At 40.1% G+C, this 17,379-nt stretch overlaps 5 protein-coding genes and 1 non-coding gene across 11 annotated transcripts in view; 4 read left to right on the forward strand and 2 right to left on the reverse strand.

The window, feature by feature from the left end:
* Positions 1–3,192, forward strand: part of LOC138185878 (uncharacterized) — a 166,032-nt gene extending 162,840 nt beyond the window's left edge. For all 3 annotated transcript variants that reach the window (XM_069125196.1, XM_069125198.1, XM_069125197.1), the window contains exon 12: positions 689–3,192. In XM_069125196.1, the coding sequence (XP_068981297.1) occupies positions 689–1,327 (639 nt within the window). In that variant the 3' untranslated portion in view covers positions 1,328–3,192. The remainder of the gene's footprint in view (positions 1–688) is intronic.
* A 934-nt stretch (positions 3,193–4,126) lies between these two features.
* ZnT86D (solute carrier family 30 member 7) lies at positions 4,127–7,783 on the reverse strand. Of its 4 annotated transcripts, none has more exons than XM_069126050.1 (3): positions 7,308–7,783; positions 6,456–6,630; positions 4,127–6,046 (listed from the first exon to the last, which is right to left on the reverse strand). In XM_069126050.1, the coding sequence occupies exon 3, from the start codon at positions 6,004–6,006 to the stop codon at positions 4,954–4,956; it is 1,053 nt and encodes a 350-aa protein (XP_068982151.1). In that variant the 5' UTR covers positions 6,007–6,046; positions 6,456–6,630; positions 7,308–7,783; the 3' UTR covers positions 4,127–4,953. The 4 variants fall into 4 exon arrangements, with proteins under 4 accessions (XP_068982151.1, XP_068982150.1, XP_068982152.1 ...); XM_069126049.1 differs by lacking the exon at positions 6,456–6,630 and having other exon boundaries at positions 7,308–7,521; positions 7,588–7,683; XM_069126051.1 differs by lacking the exon at positions 6,456–6,630 and having other exon boundaries at positions 7,588–7,724.
* A 17-nt stretch (positions 7,784–7,800) lies between these two features.
* RpS25 (ribosomal protein S25) lies at positions 7,801–9,110 on the forward strand. The gene is made up of 3 exons (XM_069126053.1): positions 7,801–7,916; positions 8,507–8,599; positions 8,792–9,110. The coding sequence occupies exons 1-3, from the start codon at positions 7,914–7,916 to the stop codon at positions 9,053–9,055; spliced, it is 360 nt and encodes a 119-aa protein (XP_068982154.1). The 5' UTR covers positions 7,801–7,913; the 3' UTR covers positions 9,056–9,110.
* On the forward strand, positions 8,646–8,714 carry LOC138186559 (small nucleolar RNA SNORD57). Its single transcript, XR_011174919.1, has one exon. It is a non-coding gene; the product is annotated as a small nucleolar RNA SNORD57 (small nucleolar RNA).
* Positions 9,111–9,248: 138 nt separating the features above from the next.
* Positions 9,249–11,373, forward strand: Tssk (Testis-specific serine/threonine kinase). The gene is made up of 4 exons (XM_069126054.1): positions 9,249–9,759; positions 10,005–10,178; positions 10,239–10,904; positions 10,987–11,373. The coding sequence occupies exons 1-4, from the start codon at positions 9,676–9,678 to the stop codon at positions 11,158–11,160; spliced, it is 1,098 nt and encodes a 365-aa protein (XP_068982155.1). The 5' UTR covers positions 9,249–9,675; the 3' UTR covers positions 11,161–11,373.
* A 5-nt stretch (positions 11,374–11,378) lies between these two features.
* Positions 11,379–17,379, reverse strand: part of LOC138186299 (unc-112-related protein) — a 37,044-nt gene continuing 31,043 nt past the window's right edge. The window contains exons 2-8 of the mRNA XM_069126033.1: positions 16,068–16,301; positions 14,912–15,180; positions 14,157–14,576; positions 13,136–13,564; positions 12,773–12,985; positions 12,473–12,709; positions 11,379–12,390 (exon numbers count right to left, since the gene is read on the reverse strand). Coding sequence (XP_068982134.1) covers positions 12,190–12,390; positions 12,473–12,709; positions 12,773–12,985; positions 13,136–13,564; positions 14,157–14,576; positions 14,912–15,180; positions 16,068–16,301 — 2,003 coding nt within the window. The 3' untranslated portion in view covers positions 11,379–12,189. The remainder of the gene's footprint in view (positions 12,391–12,472; positions 12,710–12,772; positions 12,986–13,135; positions 13,565–14,156; positions 14,577–14,911; positions 15,181–16,067; positions 16,302–17,379) is intronic.

The following is a 17,379-nucleotide window of genomic DNA, read 5'->3' on the forward strand; positions in this document are numbered from 1 at the left end:
TCTTCTCTTTCGAGTGGCCTCTCTCTCTTTGTGCCATAAATAGAGAGGTTAATTGGACCGTATCGAAATGCAGACTACGATATCTCATTGTAAAGGCGACCTGAAAGCAACTGCTGTTCCTCTCGGTTATTCTCAAAGTGCTTCGAGGGAATCCGGTGTTAATACTCGTATCGCGTATACCAGAACAAGGGGGTAACGACGCGTTACGTTCAACTGAGAACTCTAGCCGACGTATCGAGTTGCCAGAGGAACGTCACATTCGAGATGCTCGTGTCCAGTGGAACCAGCCGATTCGTAATTCGAGGCCGACGATGATTCGTTTGTGGTTTGGCCAGCGGTCATCCTGACCGCTGCACATTATTCGTGCTGCTCCGGGAACTGGTCTCGGCTATTCTGTTACGTCGTAAAGCCAACTACGACGATCGATATTGCGTTCTTCGATTCGTTACGTAAATCTTGGAAAAGTAGACACGCGGAAGACGACGTTTCCTCGAGGCGGCTCCTCCAAATTTTTCCTTCCTTTTTTCACCCTACGATGAGAATCGACTGATCAGAATTCGTGCAACGACCCTCGAAATTCCCATTCGTCTTCGTTATTCGACAGCCCCGGTCTTCTCTTGTAACCGAAAAAGGGAGGAACGAGAATTGTCGTGAACAAAACGGTGCACAGCATTATTTCTGATTCCAGGTGACAGTGAACGATCGTCTGGCGCTACGAGGGCCTCTTCTATTGCCATTCCTCGCGGGCTTCACCGCTCTCAGCGAGCTGGACCTCTCGTTGGACAAATCCACTATAGGAGGCAGCAGCGGATCTCTGCTCTTCATCGACGACAAGATCCTGCAGCAATTCTTCGCCTGCCTCTCCTCTCACTTTAGGAACCTACAGTCCTTGAGGATCAATTTCTGGCGAGTTACCTTGGAGGACAGCGAGAAGACGATGAGACAGATCGCGAAATACCTGAAACTGTGCAACCTGAGCTTCTTAAAGGCGAATGGATTGATCGTGACCGACAGCGCGAAGAAGGTGCAGATGGAGCACGTGTTCGTGCAGACGATCCTGACTCATCTTCAGTACTTGACTTGGCTCTGCCTGGACGGAGTGGATTTGACTGAGACCCAGGCTTCCAGTATCGGGAAATGCGTAAGAGATCGGTTCCCAGGTACTTCGTTGGAGATCAGCGCCAAAGACGTGCACGTAAAGTCCGTGAAGGCCTTGGTTGCCGCGATAGAAGAAGGAGGAAGGGCGGAAGTCGTGTACACCGGTGGATCAAACTGTAGATTGAAGATCACAAAGGTGCAGAAGAACAGCAAGAGCAAGAAAAAGTGAAGAATTGTCGGAACACCCTTGGTTATCAACGATACGGAAGCTTCTTAATTGTCTGGCCATGGAAGAACGTGGCCATAGAAAAATAACGATTGGAATTTGATTGTAGATGAGCGAAGTATAGAAAATGGAAACGTACGAAGTAGAAACGAGAGATATTGATTGCGCGTGATTCTTGAGTATCCATGAGCGATCCGGTGAAACGGATATCGAAAAAATTGAGAGGCTAAGAGGATGTCTAGGATGAGAATATAAGCGCGTAGTTTTAGGAAGATACGAGATCGACGATGTTAGCCATAAGAGGCATGTAGAATAAAAAGACTACTCATACAACGGAGGAAATAAATGGAGAACGAGGGAAGAATGAAATGAAGCCGACACTTTGTGGATTTTCGTCTTACTGTGATTTCCTTTTCTGCGCATCATCACTTTCCTAACGGTATAGATCATAGATCATAGCATTGTTCGCTCGAATGTTATTCTAGATACTCCGTTAAACGCAGAAAAATGTCGAGATCGTAGAGATAGGATCTTTGTTTTAAAAGAGATAGAGTGTATTCTTTTGAGGGAGGGAGGGAGAGAGGGAGAGAGAGAGAGAGAGAGAGTGAGTAAGGAAATGGAAAAGGGTGGAAGAACGAAACGAGATAAAAATTTATCGCGAGACCAACACGTATACACACACGCATACGTACTAACGAGAGAATATTTAAAAACAAATAATAAAAAAAGATATAAAAAAGAGGCTGTTGCAACTAGATACGTTCGTTGTTGTTAGATGGACTGTAAAATATGATTCAGAGTAATATATTATTATTATTATTGCCATTATTACGATTACTATTATTATTCCTACGATTATTAGTATATTCTGATCACGATTATTAAATGTTACGATCGATTGAATTGCAATCGACGATCCAAGAGTGAAATGGCTTTACCGGATGGCGCGTTGTTGGAGACTTGAAGAAATTTTATAAATTATATTCTATAGTAGCGGGTAGAAAGAAAATACGTATCCAATGAGAAAGAGGTGTCCTCGGATTTCGAATTATGCGATTACACGCTAAATAGAAAACGATGGCTATTATATTGTATAAAAATAAGGAAACGAAGAACGAGAAAGAATACAACAAAAAATATATATCTCTGCGAGTAAAAACACACAACTGCCAAATCATAACGTAGAGTTTAATTCGCGATTATCGGTATTATATCACGAGTTCGTTATATTTTAGCATAAGCGCGATACGACGATTTTTATCCACCGATCGCCGAACTAGAACGCAAGGTGTGATTTTCTGCCATCTCTTTGCCAATACCGAGCAGAAACTACGGAAAGAACACGATACTGCCATATACCTTCGACGAAATAATAATAACAATAATAATAAAAAGCAAGAAAAAAAAAACGAGTTTAACGTGAAACAGATCAACGAGTAAGTTCGATCGGATTCAGTTCAGCTTTACATGAAAAGCAGTTCCACGGTGTTCGCTCGATTTTTCGTACCGTTAGCGAGGAAACCGAAGTTTTTGATTCCCTTTTATCGTCCATTTTAAATAGCCAGGTATAGCCTCGCAGGGACGACAGTTCCATACAGTTTTTCATTTTTGATAGTTTGCTATGTACATAAAACACCGCACGAGACACGAAAGCATCCTTATCGAAGGTACGATCTGTTAAATTTTGCGAGACCGTTTTAAGGAATAAACTAATTCAAACGGCGGGAGACTGAAGCTGACACCATACGCGCGCACGTTGTCCAATGCATTCAAGATCGTTTTATCGTGTGGAATCAGCTTCAGCGATTTTATTATAAATATTTATGTATTTATATGTGTATACATATCCTTCAAATAAATGTAATATGTGTTTGAAAATTTCTTAGAAACGTTATTCCCTATATAGAAGTCAGCACATCCCTTGTTGATGGGTATTTCTAACGGCCTCAATCATGTTAAATTAAAACACTTTCTATTTTCTACAAAAAGGTTCTACTAGTAAAAGGAGCGTAAACGAGACAGATCAAAGATTATTATAAGTATTTTTCTTTATTATTTACACTTTGCCCATGTCGAAGATATTCTCTTCAAAATTTTTCGTTTATACAATTGTGTTAATAAAACGTAACAACGTTGGCTTTCATTTCAGAAATTACATAGCTCGTCGTGGTAGTTTCATCGAATAGCGCTGCAAATAATGCGTTCATCTCAGTATAAGATGATACAGAAACTCGATAGAAAAATTCCTCTCTACGTTCTTACTAAGTATTCTTATTAATTTCTATGAGGTTCCATTCCATTTTATCAATATCTATATTTTGGCTTACATCATCACAATCTCAAGTATACAAATAATATACCTTGACTATAATGGAATGTCCTGGTCATGTTTAAAATTTATGCTTACAAATCTGTCGTTAATTCTAATTTGATAATCACTTTTCCAAAGATGTATTACAACATTAATGAAAATAAATGGGTAACGCTTTCCGTGAATGCGAAATATGGTACATGAAACTTTCTAAATGAAGATGCTTCATTTCGTTTCAATTATATGCGATTAAATGAAATGTACGAAGAAAATTTAATTTTCAACGTTTAAGAAACTTCCTATTGCTATAGGTATTTTGATATTATTCGCAATTTGTCTATCGGATATTTATAGAAATGATGTTTCATCAATATAAATATACTGACTATGCGCGTTAACCATTCGTAAATATTTAATACGAATGGGATGAATCTACTTAACGCGGATAATATGTCAAAAATATGATAAATTATAAGGAAAACACAACTTCGTTTAGACATAAGAATATCGATTTATATTACACTTTGTAAAGTTATATTTATATAAGGTATATTTCACACTTTCTGTATAGTAGTGACTAGCTGTCTGTAGCTGTCTGTATATGATTATGGCCACCGTAATTATGTGCGAATATGATCTTTTCTTTGTTCCTCATTTTGCGCACAATTGACCATGATATTTAAACTTTACCGTGAATAGTAATTGCATACAAATCAATGCAAAGACGACGTAAAAACATTTTTATAGCTATGGCTTAAATTAGCCCTGCAAAGATAAAAAGATGTAATGTAATGCAGCTTTGTTCTTCCAAAATGCATTTAAATGCATTCTAATATAAAAACTTCGGTAGATAATACAAAACATGACGTGCGATTTTTGGTCGATAAATAGTACAGAGTTAAAGTTCTTGTAAACAGAGATAAGTTGCAATTTGATGGAAAAGTACGAATATCTATATTTACAACAGAATTATAAAAAAAATGAAATCAATGATTTTCGTTCGTGATGGATGCAAGTAATCAAGTGCGCTAATTTTACAAAATTGGCGTATCCTTAAGAGTAATATCGATATCCTGAGTCGCGAATTTTTATTATTCTTTCTTTTTCTTTTCTTTTAACTTCTACAAATTTTTTAAATAATCTGTAACCCAAGATGATATTCACTGTTGCTTAGAACAAGATATCTGCATAATTTTAAAATGGCAAGAATATTTTGCATGAGTGCAATATTTCTTGCTTGCTTTTGACAAACTCCACAAATAGATACAGTCTTGGAGCACTTGTAAGAACACTTTATGACATGCATGCTTTTCATAGATCACATAGGTGCATAATCTAACTGAACAGTTAGATGCCTTACTCCAGCTGCTTGGAAAATCATTTGTGTGTGTGCTACAACGTATTTAGGCTCTACTGTTCTGGCAACTTCCAATTTCAAGCACCCAACGTACACATCTGAGCACAGTGTCCAGAAATGTGGATCTTGCACACTATATACCCCAGCTAATTGAGTCACCTTGTTATAACACTGTGGTAAAATGTGGTCCAATGCAGCTGGTTGCCTTTGCATCAGTATTTCCCACGAATCTTTCATCAGGGAAAGCACACTTAAAACTATCAATACTGAGATCAGCATGGAACAAATTGGATCAGCTATAAACCAGCCAAACAAGCGCATCAGCACTGCTGATATAATTACACCCACAGATCCAAGAGTATCTGCTAAGATATGCAAAAAGACTCCTTTCATGATTTGAGAGTTTGTACCACTGAACGATGGATCGATTTCAATATCATGATGATCGTGACTGTGGCTATGATTCGAGTGAGAATGTGCATGACTTCCATGAGAATGAGAGTGACCATGTCCCATTCCATGGCTGTGTCCATGGCCATGACGGAATACATACATTCCTACTAAATTAACTATTAATCCCATAATGGACACAACCAGAAGTCTTTCGTGTTTTATCTCCGGAGGCTCAATGGCTCTTTCCACAGCTTCTGACATAATGAAGAGAGCAATAAAGAACAGAAGCAGAGCATTAACAAATCCTCCCAGAACTTCTGCTCTAACATAGCCATAGGAGTATCGTTCGTTTGCTCTCCACTTTGTAATAACTGATGCAGCCAAGCCAAATAATAAACCAGTACAATCAAAGAACATGTGGAAACTGTCTGATATTAAACCCAAACTGTTTGTCCATATTCCATACATTAATTCAACACAGGCAAAGGATAAATTCAATAAAAGAAATAAAAATAAATTCCTGGTATTTTTATCAGAGAATATTAAACGTTTCCATCCCAACAGCTTCTCCTTTATCCTGCTGCCAAGATTCTTTGAATCTTTGTGCGAAAGTGGAAGCATTTTCTCTGGTACAGGCTTGTTTGCAGTAATGAAGCTTATCCTAAAAATAGAAAAAGTCATTTTTTAATAAAATGAACTTTTGTACTATACTTTTCGAAAAAAAGTCTTTTCAAATGAACCTTTTCCTAATTAATTGTATTTATATCTTAACAGAAACATTTAAACAAAAAATCCTAAGCTTAACTTTGGTTTTAGGTAACATAAAATTATTAACTTTCTTTTTGACATCTGGTAGTTTTCCACACATAGAATTCAAAAATGCAGGTCTTAACTTTAGAAATCCAGTAGTACAATATTTATGTATATATGAAACTGAACATTTTTAGCATATTTTACAGGTTAGTATGTCAACATTTTATCCATCATTTGATTGGCCCGCACAGATGAACGATAAACTGAACATCGCCGAATATTACTATTGTATTATTCAAACCTAATCCAAGACTCACGATTCAAAATCCCGCCGCAAAATGGCTGTCACCCACGTGCATTTGTATACAGCCAGCGACTCCAATGATTGGACGGATCATGGATAGAAGTAAATATGGCGTCAAAGTAACTTGTACTTAAAATATGTTAAAACGCTCAACTTTACATACACGTAACTTTGGGACCGCTAGATTCCTGAAATTAAAACTAGCATCTTTTAATTCGAGACGTCGAAAACTATCATAATATACAAAGAAAGTCAATAATTTCATGTTCTACAAACCGAAATACAACCAAATCTTGCACTTCAACAAAAATATTCACAGGATAAAATTAAAAATATGTCGACAATACACGGACCAACATACAGCTGAATAACGATACTCTCACTTAACTATTCGTCACATATATTAACGATGTCAGAAATTGACTTCCTAAATGAAACATATTGTTTACGATGAATTGCCACGTTGTCAACATTTTAGCTGTGCCATCCGAGTACAATAAAACTCCATTCGCCTGTATAAAACTTGTCAGGGGATAAACAGTTTATACGATTATAGTTCATATAATAGCAATTCAACAATTAAACCCAGTACTTTTCTCCGTTCATATAATTGGTGTGCAAAGTCAAATAAATAAATTCAACTAACAAAAGTTCAGTTAATCAGTCATTAACTAAAATTTCACTTAGACAAATGGAGTTCCATTGTATTTATTTAATGTTAACATATACAGTAACATAATAAAGATGTACGTAACATGTACGTAACGTAACACATACAGAATAAAAACACGATTGACACTAAGTTTCGAACAGTGAAAGGTATCTTAACCCCACATAAGGTAACATTAAGAGAAGAAAAAAATACCTTCTTGTATAAAACTAAATACAAATGGACGTTCGTTGTTAATTAAATGACACCAAAAAGTATTCTTAGCGCGAATACATTTTGTCAGCGGGTCAAAGATATGAAAAACCGGGACTCAAAAACACACGGCGTGGCGCCATACTTCACACGTTACAGCCACTCCTCAGTGGTCGTGGTCAGTGACGACGACGGTGACTGACAGCGATAGCATTGACTAAGGACAGAGTAGACCTGACATTCACTTCTTTTTCGTATTTTGGGAATTATCTGACACTCTTACCATTTTCATACTACACGCGAAGTTATTGATTCTCTATGGTAGTGGTTAGAATCATTGAATAAATACAGAATAGATTTGACATAAATTCAATGTCACTTGTAATACGTATGATATATCTCATGAATTTATCTTAACAATTTTACAATGAAAAAATTAATTTCAATAAAATGATTAATTTATCTACCCATAACTCAGTTACTTTTTAAATTTTCTAATATTTTTGAAGTAACATTGACTAACATAGTAAAGTAGAGGGCACTAAATGAGATACGCATTCAAGATGGCGATATATTCACTTCCCTTTTCTTTCTGAATCAACGGCCATCATGGTGAGTATTTATGAGAAAGATTTTATTTCTAATTTAATAGTACTTACAAAAAATAATTTCATTTATGTTTTAAAGATCCCATTTCTGTGTAGTGCAGTGTTATCATTTTGAAAATTAATTGGAAAGTTTTGTACATATAATGTATGAATACACGGATAACCTTTCTGAGCGATTTCATCCACATGGTGTATACAGTGCAAATAGGATATTTCATTCTAAGACGATTTTGTTTACTTAGAATATTGTTTAATTAGTTTCAGAAGATCGAAATTAATTTATGTTCATTATACAAAATGGGAACTTGTTTTGATTTCATAAACATGGCAGTTCTAACCTCTTCTCTTGACCCTATGTTTTGTTGACACTTTGAAACATTATTGAAAGAAAAAACAGTATTATAAAGTACATTATTTTATTATATATTTAGAGTTAATAATTGCTTTAATAAATCATTATGATGAAAAAAACTCATTCTTGATTGCTTTTGTGATAGTACAATGCTGATTTAATGAGCCTGATTAATAACCAACATCGTTTCTTAATACTTATATCTTGCTGAACATTTGATCTAATTTTGTTTCGTATTTTAGCCTCCGAAAAAGGATACTAAGGGGTCTTCAAAGCAGCCACAAAAAACACAAAAGAAAAAAGAAGGTGGATCTGGTGGCAAAGCCAAGAAGAAGGTTTGTATAATAGTTGTTTTAAGTCATGGATTAATTTGTAATATATGGTAAATGATGTAAACTTATAATCTTGACGAACAGTGGAAGTAAAAAGCTGATTTAATGAGACTGATACTATTTTATAAAAAAATATGTTTAAAAGAATGAATCTAGATAGATACCTAAATCTTTTCTTAATTTTATCTATTGTAGAAGTGGTCCAAAGGAAAAGTACGTGATAAGTTAAACAATCAGGTGTTGTTTGACAAAGGCACATATGAAAAACTACTCAAGGAAGTGCCACAATACAAATTGATCACACCCTCCATTGTTAGTGAAAGGTTAAAAATCCGTGGATCACTTGCTAGGAGAGCACTGATCGAATTGCAACAGAAAGGTCTTATTAAGCAAGTTGTACAGCATCATGCACAACTAATTTACACACGTACTACTAAAGGTGATGATCCGGCTGCGTAATTCGTTTTTACGCAATGTATAATAACGTTTAATAAAAATTCTCAATAAATCCAAATATTGATTTATTTCACATCGAACATGTATATAACGAAGTTAGGAGCAAAAATATCTTTATAAAATATACCACGTGTATAAGAAGCGACGTGAACATACTTTTAAAGCGAATCTAGGCATTGCGAAATCACTCTCGAGAATCGATCGTTTGTTGTTTTTGAATATTATGGCTGTGTTCGAATGAGACACGGATCTTTTCCTCTGCCCCGTTCCGTACCAGGTACAAGCTGGTGTCGACGCTCAAAATTCTAGTGTACACAGCCATTTGAAATGACAGAACGGTTCCCCGACTCGGGTTCATCGACGTGATAATCAGCGAGGCGTGCTCCGGCTCCTTGCGGAGCGTGAAGTGCTACATCTCTGGCGACAAAATTGACTGAATCACGTTCAAAGAAGATACGGGTAGGCGCCCCGAAGGGGTAAGTTGGAGAAACTTGTCACGATACAGAATAAAAAGGAAGTAAGTTATCTGTACGAAGAAACGAAAGGAGACGAGAGGTGTGTAACGAAGAAGAAGAACCAGTTATCTGTTATCAGGATCCGAAGTCCAATGAAGATCCACTGGCATGGCCACGCAACTCAGCCCCCGAAATTCGGAGGTGAACGCTCTTGAGCAGCGGGGCTATCTTATTGGCAAAAAAATCGGACAGGTTATTTATCCCTAACCCTCTATTCCCCACCTGTTCGTTAACCTCTTCCAGTTCCCCTCTACCTGCTTTTTGCTCTGCAATAATGTGTCGTCTGTTTCTTTTTAAACTCTGTACGTTCCCGCGTTCTCATCTCTTTCGTAGGACGAGCATATATTCTTTATACTTTTTGTTTTTTGTAACCCGAATTCTTTTTATATTATCGTATAATTATTCCCGGAGGCAAACTGGAATTTTGTAAATGTTAGGGCTCGTATGCGACCGTACACCTGGCGGAATATGTGGACGGAACGAGCTCGAAGAAATTGCGATTAGCTTGTAAGATATTCGACAAAGAAAAAGCACCGCTCGATTTCCTCAACAAGTTCTTTCCTCGTGAACTCGAAATCCTTACAAAGATTGAAAATCCTCATATAATTCAAGTAAGACCAGAATACTAACGGAACAATACGTTATTTAACGATCGGTAAAAAAAATTACAGGTGCATAGTATATTGCAGCGTGGTCCAAGAGTGTTCATATTCATGCGCTATGCGGACAATGGTGACCTCCTGGATTTTGTAAAAAGAAATGGTGTTGTACCGGAACAACAATCGAAGCTTTGGTTCAGACAAATGGCTTCCGGTCTGCACTACCTCCACGGGAAGAATATCGCCCACCGTGACCTTAAATGTGAGAACATTCTGTTATCCAGGAAGTTCAATGTCAAGCTTGCAGACTTTGGTTTTGCGAGATTCTGCGTTGATCACGAAGGTAGACGCGTTCTCAGCGAGACTTACTGTGGCTCTGCGGCATACGCTGCACCGGAAGTTGTTTCCGGTACCCCCTACAACCCAAAACTGGCCGACGTCTGGTCCCTTGGGATAATCCTATTTATCATGCTAAACGCCTCCATGCCCTTCGACGATTCGAACCTAAAGAAACTATTGAAGGATCAGATGTCGAGGAACTGGATGTTTCGATCCCGAGTGCGGGAAACGGTATCTGCACTGGCAAAGAGTATCGTGAAACACATTCTGGAACCGGACATTACTTTGAGGCTAACGCTAGAAAGAGTTCTAGGCCATGAATGGGTACGCACGAAAAAAGAGAAACCTGGATCTCTTACTGGTCGATTAGTACATTCAGCACCGCCTATTCACGCGCAGGTGATTCATCTTAAATAAGAAACAAATATAAAATTTCCAACACATTATGCGTCCACATTTTTTATAATTTACATTGTACCAGACTTGTGGAGGCGGAGGAAATTTAGTTGGAGCAGGGGCTGCAGGGGGTGGCAACGTACCCGTAGTACTAAGAGGATTACCGTCATTCAAGAATACTGAGAATCAAAATCATGGTACCATTGTAAAGGCTACGGACAATGCGGGAAAAGATACACAGTTGTCTGCCATTGAATGAAGAAACATAGGACCGACAAGGATGAACCAGCGTCGTTCGTGCGTCGAACGTCGACGAACACACGAATGTTTATAATACATTTTTTTTACATTGCTGATTATTGTTGGTATATACATGGTTTTTAATAACGCATACTTTTAATAAAGAATATCACAGTTTTAATAGTGCATAATATCATGAATAGCGATCTATATAAATCGGGAATAAATCTAACAGGATGATAATAATTAAGTTTATTGTACAACTAGCATCTATTAATATACAAAACTATAATTTTTGATTACACGTTCGATAACGTGACATAATATAAGTAGGTAATAAGTAACGGTACAAGTAAATATATTTAATATATATAGTTTACACTAAAACAACAAATAATTTACACGATTTAATATGTCGTCGCTTCTGTGTCAATCTCGCCCGGCATAGCACCCCCTCATGTTAAAACTACACGTATATTTTGCCTGAGAGAGATTGATCTGGGCGATCGAAAAAATCATAAAGAATATTATCTAGTGAGGTTGAGTCTAGAGGGCAACTCAAATATAGCATGCTTATCCTTGTAAAAATATTAATTTGTTCGTGGCCTGGATCATCAGCATCGCGTGTACAGAAGGCGTGGTTTACTCTGGTCGATTTTGTGCGTGTTTCATTTGTAAAATATAAAATAACTCGCTATTATGCGCGTGTTGCTTTACAAACGATTTTTTATCTCGAGGTTGCAATGAATCACCCTTTTTATTTCGTACTTCGAGCGAATGATTAATTCGCCAAGAACAAGTCATTTCCTATGTGAAATAAAAGATGCACTCATCACGAGAGCAACAGTTGTATACAGACGATACAATTTCTCTATTTACAAATACTATAATAAAACGTCTAGATATAGATTTAAGTATTTTTTACAAATGTCAGCCAACATATGGCGTTGTTTCTCAGATCAGAGTTTCCATTCTCACGAATAACAAACAATTTAACACTTCGATAAGTGTCGCAGGTTTATCGAATGAAATATTTTTCCTCTGCTATCTAAACCCATCCACCGGTTAGTTTGTGGAACATCTCTTCGTTCAACGTTTGATTCGCCTCTTTCGATCGCATCGACAAGAATATATATCCTCCAATGAATTCGTGAACGACTTTACAGTCTGCAGACTGGCACTCAAAGATAATATTCTCTTCCTCGAATTGAACCATCATATGTTTTACTTCCCAGTTTACGTTCCATGCCTGTGTAAATAAGATGCCGATAGTACAAAGTCTTTTACAGATACCAGGTCCTTAACAGTTATATACAGATAAATCCGCTCACCTTCATCGTATTGTATCTCCAAGTTTTCAAGTGATCACCACTGTGCAGCTCCATCCGCATCAGCCTATTATTAGCGATCCCCAACAGTTCGTCTTTACTCTTTCCAGCGAATCTAACCACAAACAGAGAGATCCCATACTCGGGAAGAGATTGCCACGCTTTAATGTAGTTCAATTTGGCCTCGATTAGAGGCAGATCTTTCACGTTAGCGTGTGCCTCCAAAATCCTCTGAACCAGCTACGAATATAGAAAAAAGAAATCAATTCCCGAAGAGAACAATTACAGAAACAAGTAACTTACCTTTCCTTTGAACTTCTTTGCAAATCTAGGCGCGACGTAATCTTCCGGCACAATATCAAGAGCGCTGGGATTGATCGCAGGTGCAGGGGCGGGCCTTTGCAATTGCAAGAAAGCCGTGATACTGTTTACCTCGCTTTCGTAAGAGGCATCTGCGAGAGAACGCCCCTTCGCCGCTAATCTGCACGCCGCCATCCATTTCGCATATTGTTGTTCCTGCAACGAGCAACAGAGAACTCGGTAATTCCCACGCAGAGACGGTAAAGCCGCTAAAGTCACTTGATCTAACGGTTACTAATTGCAGGTTAATTAAATTTCAAATGCGAACGTCGGCGTGGACGAGGGCGGAGGCTGGGTGGTACTCACATTGTCGCATCTGATCCACATCTCGGTCATGCCCTCGGCACTGGGCACCTCCAACCTGATCCCGTAACGACCTTGCGAGAGATGGACATCGGGCGTGACCTCGCATCCACGCAAATTGATCACGTGGGCAGGCGACTCGGTGCTATTTGTCTCCTCCCGACTTTTGTATAGCCTCAGCTGAAGGTCCCTGCACGTGACCCAGTAGCGCTTAAATGCCTTCAAGGTGAAACGCTTCGGCTTCAAAAAGCGAAGGTAGTCGCACAACTCGGGCACCTGGGTGATGTCGCTGGGGCCATTACTAATATTACTGCCCTCTAAAGTGACTTGAAGGTCCGTCAAGGCAGCGTCAATGTCGTCCTCGACCGGAGAGGAGGCGCCATTGCTGTCGTAACTCGGCTGCGGTACGCTCGCCTGAAGATTCACTTGCACCTGCGTCACAGAATACAAATGTGTCCAATGTCCACCGTGTTTCTACCTTAGATAGGAGTTTCCTCTTTCTTAATCCGATAACCACGACAGCATGATCGGAGAAACCGGTAGGCGTGTATCGGATCGATGATGCCAACGTTTTCTCGATTTGTTAATCGGTTTAAGAAAACGAGATTTGCATGGGAAGATAGAACCGAGCGGAGGCGATTTATCGTAAAGGCGGACGAGTGTCTTTAATTGGGCAAACGTTCCGTACGATCGTCGAGCAAACTTTTCTTACTTTCTACGTTTCTATTTTCAGATGTCCCGATATGCCGATCTTTCCACAATTTTAGAAACGAATCCTCCGCTGCGATGTCTCGTGTCATCGTCAGCTATTTCAGTCTGCCGCTCGCCAAGACCGTCTCTGGACGTAGATATATATAGATCGATCCGGTCGGCGAGCGCCGGATGTTTGGATCGTGAAAACGTTAGCCGCGTAAACAATTGCGCAGCGGCTGGCCGTCTCGGTGCTACAGCGCAAATTCTCGCAAACGGAAGAGAGTAAAAGGCTCAGTTGTCGTCGTTAGACCCAAAACGGTAAGAAAAATACCTGCAGCGCAGCGAACATGAGCATTTCCTCCTCTGTGCAGTCGATTTCTTCGGCGAGCAGCTGCCATTTGGCCTGCTCGTAAATCATGTTGATCCTGACAGCGTCCGTCTTCGGGTTCAGATCGTAGAAGGAGTAGAACTTGAATTTCAGCCTCAGGGTGTCGAATTCGCGTATTCCCTGTTCCATGATCGACAAGGACGAATCGAGCCAGGCCACGTTCATTCTGGCGCGTTCCACGAGGTTCTTCGGCCTGATCAATTTTGCCCGTACCTCCGGTGAGATCGTGGTCGGACTCTGGGCTAGAGACTCGGACAACCCACCGTTCAATACCTCAAGACTCATAGTGCTATTGTTCGCGTTGAACGATCCGGTGCTACCAAAACCTGACGAGTTGTTGTTCCTCTTCCAGGTACCGGTTTGCTGGAAGGAACGCAGGCAAAAGAGCGAAACGTGAGTGTACGTTAGCACAGGCGAGCACGATCTCGCAGCCGAGCAATAAATACATCTAATGACTACCGCCGGCCGGAAAAACGGGCCGCTCGCGAGAAGCAAATTAGTTTTCTGAGATGAACGACTTCGTAAGCGGTAATGATAGGCCAATATCGATAAATCATAGCCGTGGCAATCAGGTCGATCGGGGATTATTTATTACCATAACAGGTCCGGTCCGGCTCTCTCTGATATTCCCGATCCTATCGATCGACCAGATCCACGATACACACAACTAGTGGTTCGGTGTAGAGATTCGTACTTACCGAGACGGGCGAGCTGATCGGCGTGCTGTGATTTCTGTTGTTGGGTGTGACCGGCGCGCACATGAAAGGGCTGCTCTGGTCCAGACTGCCCGTCGATCCTCTGGGACTCTGACTCACTGGAATGAACGTGTTCGTGTCCGCGGGGACGTTCCAATGGCCGTTCTTTTGATTCTCGATTTTCTTCTTCGCCGGAAGATCTTTCAAATTATATTTCAAGTGATTCGACTCAAGCGGTTTGCAAAACGATAATTCTTCCGGATGTCTGATACCTAAACGTTGCAATAGGAAACATTTATTTTAAAAACATTGCGTTGCCGAAATCTTTCGAAGATGTAACTACAACCGCTGGTGTCTTAATTTCCATATATTTCTTATTTTGCAATGATACACGGTTTGCATATGCTTTTTACCATATGTAATTTGTTCTGTTACGAGAAAATAACGTCAGTACGTAAGAGCTCACGCGTTACCATATCTATTTATGAGTATGACACGAGGCTATCGACGAGGTCATCTGTCCGCTACTATGTGGACAAAAAACAAGAAACGAGACGTAATAACCGTCACGGTGACGCGGATAAATAATTTCACGAGTTGGCAATTTCTATCGAGCGTCGTTTTCCCGTGGTGCGAGAGCTTGTTACACTGCGAAACCGTCTCGATTAATTACCGTGCCGCCCTACAGAAGAATATTTTCTCGGCTGAATTTTTCTTGCAACTGTAAGGCAAGGCGGCGCGATACAATGCCTTCATTATCGCGGCGAACCACTTCCTTGATTAAAAAAACTGCTCGTTAGAACAACCATGCTCAGCCTCGGACACGACGGCTGGCGTGACCTTCGCGTGACTGGGAATTTAACAATTTTATTTCATTATCAGGATCAATTAGCACCATCACGGTTAGGTGTCGTGCGAACTGGCCGCCTATGCTGAAATTCCATTTTAAAACGGCCGACCTTAGCGACCGTTTAACACCATCAAAGTTTCAAATTTCAAACCGATTTACACGTCTCGCTGCCAATTAACCACCAACTCAGAAACACTTAAGTCGTCGTTTCAAATTTTGAAAAAATAAAATCTTGAATTTTTAAATCGTATCTTCTTATAGGACCACGGTGTCGGTTATTTCTGAGGAATTCCTAGAGGAAAGACTCACCAAGTTCCTTGCACAGATTAATCACGGCGTTGAACGTCTTTACGGAGAAGTCGACCTTGCAGTCGAGGCAACGCGTGTCCGGCAACTGTACTCTCAGAGTTTTGTGCATCGGTGTGAAGTGGAGAAGCGCATCCGCGGCAACACCATACTGATCCAAAGTGCTTCTCGTTCTGGTGAGCCAGTGATTCCTCTCGGGCCACCATAACGCGTGATCCGACCAGTCCATGGCGATATCTGCATACAACAAACAGAATGGGAAATTGAAAAAGCCGTTGGAAGAATTATTTCGTTCTTATCTGGACGTGTCATGGCTAATTCCACGGCGTTACGAAGATGGACATGTTCGGTTAACCGATGGTCAGAGGGGGTCGATTGTTTAATGCTTCTTTAAGGGAGACGAACCAACCTCAATTTATCAATGAAGATCCAACGAGATGGCGGTCGTAGACACGCGTGTTTATTGCCTTTATCATCGGCCCCTTTGACCATCTCGCGATTCCGGAAACAGAAAACACCCCTAATGTTTTGTTGGGGTGGAATATATCGGGGGGATTATTCTCCGGATGGAGATTCGGAGCAACGATAATGGGCCCCCCTCAATTGATCTATCAGAACATTGATCAATGGAACAGCGGAAAGATTCTTCGTACATAGATATGGGTCTATTTGAGATCCGATCTAATCAACAAGAAAAATTGAAACAAATTTACAGCAACCTTTTAGAATCTTCATTCTTATAAATTCTTGCTTTGCAGTAACATAGAAACACCGTTCGCGCGTTCTTTCTATTTTTTCGTCCGAGAATACTCGGTGTTCTCGGTCGTTCGTTCGCCATTCGTACGAGACGACTTGGAACATTCCGCGCAATAACTTGGTAGATTTAATTTCTCTTGCGGTCGCGAATGTACGACTTCCCAAGTCTCCGACCACAGCCTTAAACCCCCATCCTCGTTAGAGCCACGATACTTTGACATGGCGAACGAACGAGCGAGCGAGCGAGAGCGCGCCAGCTTTCTGTATTTTTCTTTCCACGTCATACCCAGACCCCGTATCCGGGACATGTGCGTCAGAGTTTCACGACGCTTCCTATCCGGGCCCTGTGCACGCTCGATGATTTACGCACAGCGGACTTAACGACCACGTGGTTGGGTCCTATCGCGCGTCCTGTTTACGTTATTGTCCCGTGGAATTATTACGGAGACCGGTTATCGGATTTCCATGTCGTAATTCTTGGAATATTCTACGATCCTCGCGTGACTTTCCCTATTTTCTCTAAACGATAATCACGCGGAACGTTATTGGTGATTTGGAT

This window comes from Bombus flavifrons, chromosome 13 (genome assembly GCF_040668555.2).
Source record: "Bombus flavifrons isolate JBK064 chromosome 13, iyBomFlav1_principal, whole genome shotgun sequence".
Taxonomy (NCBI): Eukaryota; Metazoa; Arthropoda; class Insecta; order Hymenoptera; family Apidae; genus Bombus; species Bombus flavifrons.

Excerpts from the sequence above, each read along its gene's own strand:
- ZnT86D (XM_069126050.1), bottom strand. The coding sequence starts at position 6,006 with ATGCTTCCACTTTCGCACAAAGATTCAAAGAATCTTGGCAGCAGGATA.
- RpS25 (XM_069126053.1), top strand. Across the intron at positions 8,600-8,791 it reads GTGGCAAAGCCAAGAAGAAG|AAGTGGTCCAAAGGAAAAGT; the intron begins GTTTGTATAATA and ends TATCTATTGTAG.
- Tssk (XM_069126054.1), top strand. The coding sequence starts at position 9,676 with ATGGCCACGCAACTCAGCCCCCGAAATTCGGAGGTGAACGCTCTTGAG. Across the intron at positions 10,179-10,238 it reads AAAATCCTCATATAATTCAA|GTGCATAGTATATTGCAGCG; the intron begins GTAAGACCAGAA and ends AAAAAATTACAG. Across the intron at positions 10,905-10,986 it reads CACCGCCTATTCACGCGCAG|ACTTGTGGAGGCGGAGGAAA; the intron begins GTGATTCATCTT and ends ACATTGTACCAG.